The sequence below is a fragment of the Sardina pilchardus genome, chromosome 5, assembly GCF_963854185.1.
Source record: "Sardina pilchardus chromosome 5, fSarPil1.1, whole genome shotgun sequence".
Lineage (NCBI taxonomy): Eukaryota > Metazoa > Chordata > Actinopteri > Clupeiformes > Clupeidae > Sardina > Sardina pilchardus.
The window spans coordinates 9,098,204-9,110,165 of record NC_084998.1 but is presented as its reverse complement, the minus strand read 5'-3'; the positions used below and the strand labels follow the sequence as shown (position 1 = coordinate 9,110,165).

At 40.4% G+C, this 11,962-nt stretch overlaps 1 protein-coding gene across 1 annotated transcript; it reads right to left on the bottom strand.

The window, feature by feature from the left end:
• Nucleotides 1-147: 147 nt before the first annotated feature.
• Nucleotides 148-10,031, bottom strand: bco2a (beta-carotene oxygenase 2a). Its single transcript, XM_062536307.1, has 12 exons — nt 9,888-10,031; nt 8,743-8,929; nt 8,082-8,293; nt 6,595-6,710; nt 6,348-6,450; nt 6,095-6,223; nt 5,627-5,787; nt 5,326-5,493; nt 4,032-4,169; nt 3,405-3,587; nt 3,146-3,256; nt 148-1,302 (listed from the first exon to the last, which is right to left on the bottom strand). Exons 1-12 carry the CDS (start codon nt 9,913-9,915, stop codon nt 1,186-1,188), a joined length of 1,653 nt encoding a protein of 550 aa, XP_062392291.1. The 5' UTR covers nt 9,916-10,031; the 3' UTR covers nt 148-1,185.
• Nucleotides 10,032-11,962: the final 1,931 nt, after the last annotated feature.

Here is an 11,962-nt window from a genome sequence, read left to right as displayed (position 1 = left end):
CAATAATACAATTATGGTATCTAAAACTTCCTTTACCACTTTGGCTCTAATCAGGAAAGTAGCCTAAAATACTTAACTACTTTCTGGTGTAGCCCATAAAAATGAATAATGACCAGAATGAAAATTCATTTTTTAAATGTTCTTTATGTAATCAAAACTTCATTCATACAGTTAGTTACAAATGGTGCAAAATTCAAAATGTAACAAATACAGTCAGACATTATGAAAATATTAAAAGTATTAAAGTATGTTAAACGTATGTTAAAAAATCTTTTCTTCACAACAAATGTAACAATTATCATACAAAATAATTGAAATGAATGTATTTAATTATACATTAGTGTGTGTGTGTGTGTGTGTGTATATATATATATATATATATATATATATATATATGCTTGAAGAAAATCATAACAAAGAATTAATACCCAACTTATGACTGGAATAGTTACTGAACATAACAGTGCAGAAATGATATAGATACTTATATAAAGTAAATGGGTTTCACATTTGAGGTTCCTTTTTTAAAGGTCCTTTACATTAGGTTCGCACCTAAATTCTTGACACATTTTCACTCTCCCACCCCACAAACTGCTTCTTCCGCAAACGTTCCTCTTTTGTGTCCTTTCCTCCCATCCATCTTCCACCTGATTATTTGGCACTTTGGAACCTTCCCTTCCTGACCCTTCATTTACATTGAACCTCACTTGTAAGTTACATTGGATTAAATAGATTAAATAGAAAAGTAACGGTAAACATGTAACATTTAACATGAGAGTTATTTAAGTGCTGTCTTAATACAGATTATTACTTGACACTGCAGTCAAGAGAGAGAGAGAGAGAGAGAGAGAGAGAGAGAGAGAGAGAGAGAGAGGGGTATAAAAAAGATGTTGAGTCTGCACCATGCTCTGATTGTGCACAAGCCTGTTTGGTGACACACATGTGTGTACACACCATATGGGCCCAGTTATGCAAGTGTTCTTTTCATGCACACAGATTATCACTTGACACACTGCAGTCTTGGAATAGAATGAGTTTTCCTGTCAATCCTTGGCCATGAGAGCCACCGTCATAATGGTTAGGTACTGGCTACAATCAGCACGTTTATCATTTCACAGTTGAATCTTTGGTCAGTGTCTTCCCTCGGGATAAATGGTGGCAGCTGTGGTCAGAACAATTGCTTGCCTAGGCAGTCGAGTGGAAGGCCCCATGGAAGCCATACGGGATGTTGATCGGCACTTCAGCCCTGCCCAGCTCCTCGAAGGTCTGAGCGTCCAGGACCAGCAAAAATGTCCCTTTATCCTGGAAAGAAGTACATCTCTATTTATTGATATGGTTACATAACACATTAGAATATATGCTCAGTGGACAGCGACATGATAATCAGTGCCACTGCTACCACCATGCGCATCACACAGTGGCCGGGTTTCCCAGACTCGTTACGAAGCTCTTAAGTGCTAAGAACGTTCTAAGAGTGCTCCTAAGAAGTTCTTAGCACGTAAGAGCTTCTCAACGAATCTGGGAAACCCGGCCACTGTGCGTAGGGCACCGACATTTAGCCAATAAAGCAATTTATTGCAAATTTAATTTTTGCTATTTAGCAAATTGATCTTTTTGTTCTTCTTACAGAACGTTTCCTATGTCAATATGCACCAACGCCATGTTACATAAGGATGATTGTTGTCGGTTCTCTCTCAATCTCTAGATCTGGCTCGAACGTTCTGCTACTCCATTTAACTGGGAACATAGCCTACCTGAGAGAGCACAAGTGGGAGAGAGAGAGAGTAGCAGGTTCTAGCTGGCGTGTCATGGTTGATCATTGATATTTATATATCAACTTTTAAAAGGAAGGGCTTTTAGCACTCAAATGGCGAGTAGCGGCAGTGATGATAATCTTTTTGAGTCACATTGCATTGTTCCTCTTGTGTAAAACTACATTCAAGCTGCCGTCGGCAAGCCTTCAAAATTCCGAGTCTAAAGTCGGAAAATTCTAACTGATACAACTTTCAGGTCCCTCCCCCAACCTCTACCAAGCTCCAAAACTGCCCCCCAAACCCCTCCCCCTCTGGAGACGAGGTTGTGTACGTGAGCAGCAGAGCTGTTGGATAGCAGCGTGTGCACAAGCTGTGACTGACAGGTAGCGATTCCTCCCCCCTAACGTGATTGCTTAAACAAAATAGGGAGCGGTCGATTTTTGCAAGCACGATTACAGACTTCAGAGGGAGCTAGAGAATTCGGGATTTTTCCTAAACACCCTATTTAATATTCTACCTCCAGAATCCCATGACAGTTCAAGCTAATATGACTAAAAAATGCTGCCGACGGCAGCTTTAAGTAAAGCATATCATGTCATATCAAATTGCAATGAGTTACAACAAGATACATTGTTGTTATGAGGGGAAGGGAACAGAATATCACTCTCCTCTCAGATACTGATAATAAGTATTATGTTGTAGCGTATTTCCTGCTGTCCAGACCAAGTAATGTTGTTAGCCGACGGATGAAATCTTTCTGGGCCTCCCTGACATTTTAACAAGAACACTATTCGTCATCATGCCTCAGAATTCTTACGCGCTCTGAAATGTACAGTAGGCTAACAAATCATTCTCAGAGAGTTTTAGGTCATGTTTTAACTCGACCCAGTTCTGCAACACATACACTCCACAGGTCCTCCCATGAAGGTGCCGCCAGCCGCCAGCTGTCAAAAAGGTGTCTGGATTTATGAGTGATTCGACGGATAGCTCATTATAACCTTGCCTCCTCAAATCAGTCACCGCACTAAGGTAATTGCGTTGCTGTCAGGGCTTTGAGCACATTCTACACATTTTTAACTGCTCTCTGCTCTGCTCATTTGCTCTCTATTATTCATGTTTTTTAAAGGAACTGTGTGTTCTCTAGGATGCAAGTTGTCTTAAGCGCAAACACTCAGCACTCTTCTCATGACTTTCATTATACAGTATGAAATACTGCGCCACACGTGGTACAAGAGCCAGCCTGGCACTAGCCTGTTAGCATGCTAACTTTAGTAGAAACCAGGTTAACACAGGGGTTTTTAACAGTTGTTTCTTCACAGTCTGTTGATATTTCACATTTTAAAATCTGGCACCTTTAAATGTGTATTTCTGAGATTGTGACTGTTGCTTACCTCAGTGGGGGTGAGCACCACTGAGAGGATGACCCCATCGTCCTCATCAACCGCCTCAGGAGATGGAACAAAGACTGGTTCAGAAGGGAAGAGACCCTCTTGGTACCAGGACTGCAAGACAGAAAAATAGTTATGAATCATCTTGAGTTTGCCCATCCATACTCTACATAATGTTTCCTGTAGTTACACATCCATTCTGTACCCTCTACTTATCCAAACAAAAACAAACCACCTGTGGTTGACTGGGTTATAAAATCACCTTTAACTGTTTGCCCTCCATGTCCATCTTGAGTAAGGAATCCCCAACCAGGTGTCTGAAGCCACATCCGTAGAAGTAGCGGTAGGGCTTGGTGTTACACCTGTTGTAATTTATCTGTGGGAACTCTAAACCGCCAAAATCCTCAAGGTCATCGCCATGGAGATTTTCATGGGTACAAAACACCTAAAAGGCAAGGTGGGATCATTAATTATGCAAATCATAAAGTCTGTGTATAAAGTAGGCTATAAGTAAGGGCATAACGTGTAGGACACTTTGCAAACAATTATTTTCTTAATCAATTAATCTAATGATTATTTTCCTAATCAACTGACAAGTAGTTTAGATAATGTCATAAAAAATGAGCATGAAGAGAGCACAAGATGATGTCCACATGCCAAGGATATTCCGTTTTATGTTACAGAGCAGTAAGCAAACCAAACAAAACACAACGAAAACATTCAACATTCAACAAACTTGAAACCCAGAATTTTGAGTTGTTTTCCCCTTCACGAAATCACTCAAACCGATTAATCAATTATACACAAATAGTTAACTGATGAATTGCTGCAGCCCTAACTCACACGCAGAGAGAGAGAGAGAAGCGTACAGTATGCACAAATATAATACCTTGCCATTTGTGATTTTCACGGCTGTTGCTGTGCTGTCGGGTCGTGTGTTGAGGTTTTGGTTCAAAGGTGTGTCATTGGTTATGTCCAGGGGCAGCACAAAACGTCGGGGGAAGGACCTGCACATCTTGTTGTACACCTTCATGGAACAGATGAAGCGTGTTCGATTAGTGCCTCCAATGTACACATACTGTAAGTATTTAGACATTTGTAAAAATCCCAGGAACAACCGCTATATATATATATATATATATATATATATAAATATATATGTACTAGAAGTAGTAAAGAGGAAGTTGTAGATCCAAGCAAGTACACAAGGTTTCTTTAAAAGCAAGATGTATTTGGACAAACTGTCCTTACGCTTTTCAAGTGAAGCCCAGAAGTAGAATGAAACAAACAAAAATCATTAAAAACACGTTTTTCCTTCTGCTTTCGTCCGAAACTCATTTAAGCACTCTTCACATGAACAGCTGAGGGACATTCCTCCGAAACGTCTTGCTTCAAAGTAAACATGAGCACTAGACTAGATTTATTGCTTCTGAAAGCAGATGTGTATGTGCATGTGTTTACATACATCCCAAAAGACAAGAGAAGGAGAGAAGATTTCTACAGAAAAACACAGCGTCTTAAAGATGCAGTCAGCAATTGTGCAGGTTTTTATGTTCATGTTGACATTTAAACAATGCTTTTGTTTAAAAACAACATACATTATATTTGAACCAAGGACCACAGAAAGGACAGGCTGCTCACACTTTGTTTGTTTTTGACGATCACAGAGCCTGGGCTACCTACAGAGACCGGAGGTGTTTTCAAATAAAATAACATTGCTTCCTGGTCTGCTATTGTCAAATCAGCAGGCACATTCAATCGAATTGGTGATGCGCAGATTTGGCTAAAAGTTGTGTTGGTATTGAAAGATTTAGCCAGATCTGCTCAGTGCTGCAAGATTGAACATGCCTGCTGATTTGATGATACCGGACCAGGAAGTCATGGAAGTTTCTTCCTACAGATTCAGGGCTTGTTTTTACTCCACTTAAAGTGCCTCTGCACTTTGCTGGAATTACTCATAAACATGTTTTCGAAGAAATGTGTGCTTACAAGAAACCCCTCAACTAAAAATAAATGTTAACATATGCCCACCACAAAGAAAGGATAGAAATTCACACTGCATGAAAGACAAAGAGATTCATAGAGAGAGAGAGAGAGAGAGAGAGAGAGAGAGAGAGAGAGAGAGAGAGAATGCAATGCAATCCTTAGCATTGTGACGGAGAGTTAATGTAACAGGGGCCTACCTGGTCCAAAGCCTCCCCTGACTTGCGCAGGTTCTGGAGGTTGTAGACGGTGATGGCCTGGCCGTCATCTGAGGCACATAGGTCCAGCATGAGGAAGCCGTCCTGCTCAAAGGCGTTGATCTGGTGGAAGGTGGACATGGCTTTGGTGTGGTACTTCACCGAACTGACCTGCAGAGACAAACGAGAAAACGCAATACAGTTGTCACATCTCAGAGAAAGGAGGTGGAATGTTGTGTGGGCAAAGACGTTCTCAGCACTTCTGTTAGTTGAGTTGATCCTTCATGCAGATTAGGCTGCTTACCTGGCCAGTCTGTTTGGAGATTAGGTGGAGGATAGTCTCAAGACTGGGGTCCCAGTAGATGGCATCACTAATACCCTTTCCTGTCAGTTTAGCTGTGAGAATCTTCCAAACGTTCATTTTGATAGGCTGTTCAATGAACACCACATAGTTTTCTGACATAGCTGCAAAGGACAGATCAGAAACAGCATTTAAGATTAAAATGATTTAAACATGTTGTAAGAAATTATATGAATACAAAACATGATAACGATAACACATTGTCATCCACAAATTCTTAATTAAGGAATATAATCAGCATATCTGTTAACAGATTATGTGAATGGGCAAATGATTTGACGGTTTTTCAATGTTTCTAGACTGATGTAAAGTTTCCTATAAATATTCATCGAACCAAAATCATTTGTCATGGATTAGGTGATACAGTATGTATAAGATATGTTTAAAAAGCAAGGCTGTGCATGGCTTTACCAAAGCTGTGGTAGTAAGATGGCCGGCTGCCGTCAGTAGGGGCGATGGAGCACAGAACCTTCGCGCCCTGGAGCGTGTCATCGGCGGTCTCCCGCTCAGGAGGAACGGAGATAATGTTGTAGAAAGTGCCTGGGGGGGTGAGGGTTCAAGTTCAAGTTCAAGCCATTTAAAAATCTCAACTGACAAGACCAGTGTACAGGCCAATGAGAAAACAAGCCCAAAGGTAAGGTAAGATACATCTGATGTGATTTACCTTTTGGGCCATATGAGTTGCCCATGTTGTAGACTGTGCCATCAGGGTCAGTGTGTGGATGTGCTGTCGCTCCATTCACAGCAATGAACTTCATCCAGTCCACCTTAGAGGATAAGCAAATAAGGTTAGCAGTATTTCATGCGTTGTACTTGAGATTTTAGCATGCTTACATTTTTAACTAACATAGCACACTCCCAAGCACTATTGCCTTTTCTCTGTTAATGTTTTGAAAAGTAAATATTTGTACCTGCTCAACAGTTTCCAGAGTTCCAGGGTCCACCTTGTGCATAAAGTTGGTCTCGGTGCTGACATAGTAATCACCCTTGTATTTGACAAAGCTTACACTTGCATTGTCAGTTGGTTCTTTGATGAGAAAAGAAAAAAATACATTTTATTCCATCGCATTGAATGTCTGTGAATTTTCATTTTTAGTTCATGACCTTCTTTTTCACTAAAGTATGAAACTAAAGCGACACAGAGGCCAAATCCCTGAGTCCTTTTTCAACATAGGAAAGACAAGATATACTAAATTGAAATAAAAATGAAGTTGGTTAACATTCATAAGTCAGGGATTGGCTATAAAAACCGGATACTTCTCTGTTATTTACAGTTCAGACAATAATTAAAATGTTGTAATCAACTGGTAATGTGACACAGATACTTGGACAAAGACTCATGTTTACGTTGCCTCAACACACATGGAGGATGGTAAGATAATTAAAAGGTTCTATTCAACTGGTAATGTGACAAACATGCTTGGACAAAGACCCATGTTTATCATTCCCCCACACAGTATGGAAGATGGTAAGAAAAAGAAAAAAATGCAAATGCAATGCATATAGATTATTAAGGGGGCACGCAAGGTAAAAGCTGCAAGATTTAACATGCCTGCTGATTTGACGCCATACTAGGCAAGAAAACTGGGTCACACTTAAATTGAACCGTACAAACAACTGAGAATGGGGCCTCCATATGACACTGATATATTTTGAGAGAATTCCTGTAAGGAAATCCTTCTTCCTTCTCCACCACTATTGTGAGGTTATATAACTGTACACGTGTCCTTACAACATGGAGGTTTGACACAATTCCAAGTTGTGGTCTGTTATTTATTCTTGCTTGTGCAACAACAAATGTTTCGGTCCAGGAGGTTGTCTCCACAATTTTTTGTCTCTGTAAAATCATCTCGAAATGTATTGGACACACACAAGCGCTTTTGAATTCCTTTGAAATAAGGTTATTTAGAAGGTAATTAAATCCAAAACCCACATACTGTCACGATTCAATCGGCATGAAAGTGAGTATTTAACAGATTCCCTCTGTGTCCCACAGACATAGACATTCTTCTCTGGCTTGTGGTGTTATCTAGAATGCATGTACTTAGGATTTGTTGTGCCCAAAACAGTTTTTTTATGGTTTAAGTAGTCTGTGAAATTCTGCCTTGAATGACAACAGAATCAGGACCGTGTACTGTCATTGCCCAAACTAGAGCAAGATTTGCGAAACCTGAAAGGCCGAACACATGACTTTTTAGGACATTTTCAGGATTTGAGTAAGGAATGAAGGCCTTGTGGAAACATACTCCTATTCTGTACCACTCACTGACAAAACAATAAAGATCACAATGATACTAATATCTGCAATATTCAACAACACAGTTGGGCAATAGAATAAACCCCATTGGACAAAACGGACAATAACCTATCCTGTAGTAAATCCAAAGTCATTACTCACTGATCAACTCAAAGCGGGAGAGAAAGCGTTGGAAGATGTTCTTGCAAGGGTCAGGCATGGCCACTGTGCCGAACTCGGAGACCATGATGCGGTCGTGTTCGCTGTTCTGTGTGTACGAAGTGCTGCGCAAGAAGCGGCTCCTGTAGGTCACCTGGCCATCCTCGATCTTGAACTGGTGCAGGAGAGCCATCCCATCAAACCAGTGGTTGTAGCTGCAGGGAGGGAAAGAACAGAAAAAGAGGTCAGTCAGACAATGTGAGGCTAAAAGGAATGGGTCAAATTGGCTTTCATTTGCAGACCATTATTACGGACAGGCAAATTCTATTGTGGTCAAATCCTTGACTAGTAACAACAGAGGCCAACTAGATTTTTCTGACAGAGGATTTTGTGTTTTTTTTTTGTTTGAATAACATTATTCATTATGTACTATTTAAGCAATTTGAAAGCACTGGTGTTGGTAAAGGATGTCTCCATGGCTGTAATATGGCTGTATGAAGCTGAAAGTAACTACATAATGCATGTAAAATTAGCCCATGAGCCTGAGGTATAGGCCTACTGTACCTTGAAATATAGGCTAGGCTACATGGCAAGAGTTAGAATATGTTAATATGCTCAAAGATGCACAGATAACATTAGAATCCATTAGGTTCTGACTCCTTACTGTTCATTGCCAAACTCAAATTTCCCTGGTCCATTGCGGAGGAAGTTCCCTCGAATCCAAGTAGGGATGGTTCCCTTCACTTGTGTGGAGATGGGCTCTGGTATCTCCTCTGTTGAGCGCACAAGATTTGCAATGCTCTTCAATCCATGCCTGTCTGTTTGACAGGGGAGCTTACAGAGGTCCTCTCCTATGGATGGGGAAAAAAGACACATGGTCTAGCTTCATGGTAACAGTGTAGCCTATAGTGACAATTGTCAAACCAGAGAAAAGAGGTTTACACTCGTTAATAATGCTATTCTGGTTATCATGGGAACAATCAGGAACAGTGACATATGCCAGAATAAAGATTATTTCAAGACCATAGAGGATGTGAGCCAATTTACATACTGTAAGTATTCAGTCAGGGGCCTACTATGTCTTGACTATGAAACTCTTGCTTTCCATTGTTCAAAATTGTTTACAGAAAGTGCATTGGATGATGACATGATGTATTGGATAATGCATTCCCTAGAGCCACTGGTACTGTTGCTGCGTTGCAGTGCCAGAATGCAGATGGAGCAATCCATAACAAATCCAGAAACATTTTATCAGAACCTTTCCAGTTTAATCCAGAATTTATGATAGTGTCCCTGTACCATAACTCTTGTTGTGCTCTTTTCTGTAAGGTCCCAAACCCAATGTAAACAAAAAATCATCCCAATGTAGACAAAAAAATATACAGTCTTATAGTCACACACAGGGTATTGTAATGAATAGGGTATTGTAATCTCAACCTCATTTATATATAAATGTAAATGAGGTTGAGAGAATTATCTGCGAGGATTGTGTCAAGAGTGCACTCCCTCTATATCTTAAGTAGGTCACCAACATGAAACAAGAAAGTAGTTTGAACATCTTATATATGACATAGAAAAATCAGACATATAGAAAAAACTGTCCTGCAAAAGGGCACCCCCCTTATCATGTCAATGGTCATAAATGATAGACACCTAAACACCACCGGGTGTCTTCCTATGCTGACGCTGCGACTTGCTTGCTTTTTCAAGCGCAGCGCACACAGCTGCTGGCTTCACATAATGAAAGTGCACGAGAAGCTGTTTACTGAGTAAAATGTGTGATGACACACAAAGCAAGGTTAGTCTTACCCGAGGTCTCGATCTTAGTACAGGACATCGTGTGGTAGGTATAAGTGGCTACTGTACTCCGACACCCAGGTCTTCTGTGAATGTGACAGGAAAACAAATGTGGTGCCTGTACTTATTCCGCGCTCAGTGATCACACCCAGGAGGGGAGGTTACATAATAGCCTTGGGGGGAGGGCCGGGCCAGGGAGGGGAGGGGTTACGGAGGCCCCTGGCGGACACAAGCTGATAGTCCACATGTGACTAGGATCTATACACACTCAAGAGTGCATGTACTTATTACTGTATATTCAGTTATGTTTAAAAAAAAACCCAGAAGATTACAAACAAATAATTATTTTACTGATTACTGACTTATTTGATCACATGTATTATGGCAGGAGAGGGAGTCATCCATAGGCACTGCTATGCCACTACCACTAATGAAATATGTGGTGAACAACCAAGGTCCTCATGATCACAATCCTCCTTCAGGGGGTCTGCACCACACAAGGGGGATTTAGGAAGCAACGGGGACAAAGATTAGCTTAAACACAAATAGCCTAATTTGCTGACTGGGGAATACTGTATATACATTTGTATAGAAAGTCTTTTTACTTACAAATTAGAGTAGAATGAGTCTAGACAGATATGGCATTTATATTTGGCTATAGGTGAATTGTGACACATGTCCTGTTGACATATAAGGGCCCATTTGAATTCTTCAACCAGAAAACCATAAAAGCCTATAATTTAGCAAACATAAATAATAAAAAAAGAAGATAATATCATAAAACAATCACATTCTTACTATCTGAATGGGGATAAAGATTCTACTTGTGTGAGGATTACAGGAAAGGTAAAGGGTTTAACAATGTTTAAGCCACATTGTAATTCAATGTGTGTAAGGGCAGACAAAGTCCCAATGATGCCAGGCTGACAGGTTTTCATGTCTCCATGTGGAATTGATTGTAAAGATTAGATTGGTGACATGAAGGTGACAGATCCTTTGCAGTTTCTGTGTGTCTACCAATGTAAAAATAATAATGGGAGACTGTCCTTATGAACGTATTGGTACTCAAGACCTCAGCTCCTAAAGTTCAGACCAATAGTTATATGCCAACAAAGGATCTGGAGAGTGGCAAGGTTAAGTGGTCGAAGTCAAAAGTCTAGACGAGTAGGCTATGTGTATTGGGTATATGCGGGGCCTTTTAGGGCCTGGAGCAGTCGGCTGGGAGTAAGGATGCTCTTCCGTGGACATTTACGTGCGATGAAGACGTGAAGACGTGAAGACGTACGCGATTCTTGTCGCACGCCATGTGCACGGGACACCGACACGGGACTGTACAAGGCCTACTTTGCCAAACTCGCCAAACTGGTGGGAAACAGTGTACTCTACGTGGCTGCATGAAACCTCTATCAAGCCGCATGGTAATTCGGTGTATGTGAGGGCAGACAGAGGCGAAAGTATGCCAGGCAGACAGGTTTTCACGTCTCTGTGTGATTGAAGTGCCTCTGCCCAAAAAGTCACTATACAAAAGCACCTACAAACCATACAAAATGCAGCTGGGTGTTAACCAAAACAAAAAGAAATGAGCACATTACCCCAATCCTTAGGTCACTACATTGGCATTACAAAATCCTACATTGGCATTACAAAATCCTTCATACCCAAGGCAATACACACACCGGGGCCTTTCAGACACTTTGAGGCAGTCTGCTACACCTTGATTTTTTTTTACGTTTTTCATCTAACTAAAAACATCTGTGAAAAAGTGGCACAGATGGTAATATTCTATCTAGAAGACATCAGCAATAATGATATGAGTGACGTGGATGTAATGAAATGAGCTTTTATTACAATTCAGTGTAAACACAATATAAAAAGTGCTTTTCAAAGGTTTTCAAGCCTTGTAAAAACACACACTATAAATATCTACCCAAAGACTTTTGAAATGGAAACTTGAAAACAAAGGTGTTGGCTACACAAAAGTAAGATGACCATTCAAAAATGTTATCTACTACAAAGTGAAAAAAGTCAACCTAATAAATATAAATGTGTCTCTTGAGTGGCTCTATCAAATGCAAATGAAGTTGAAC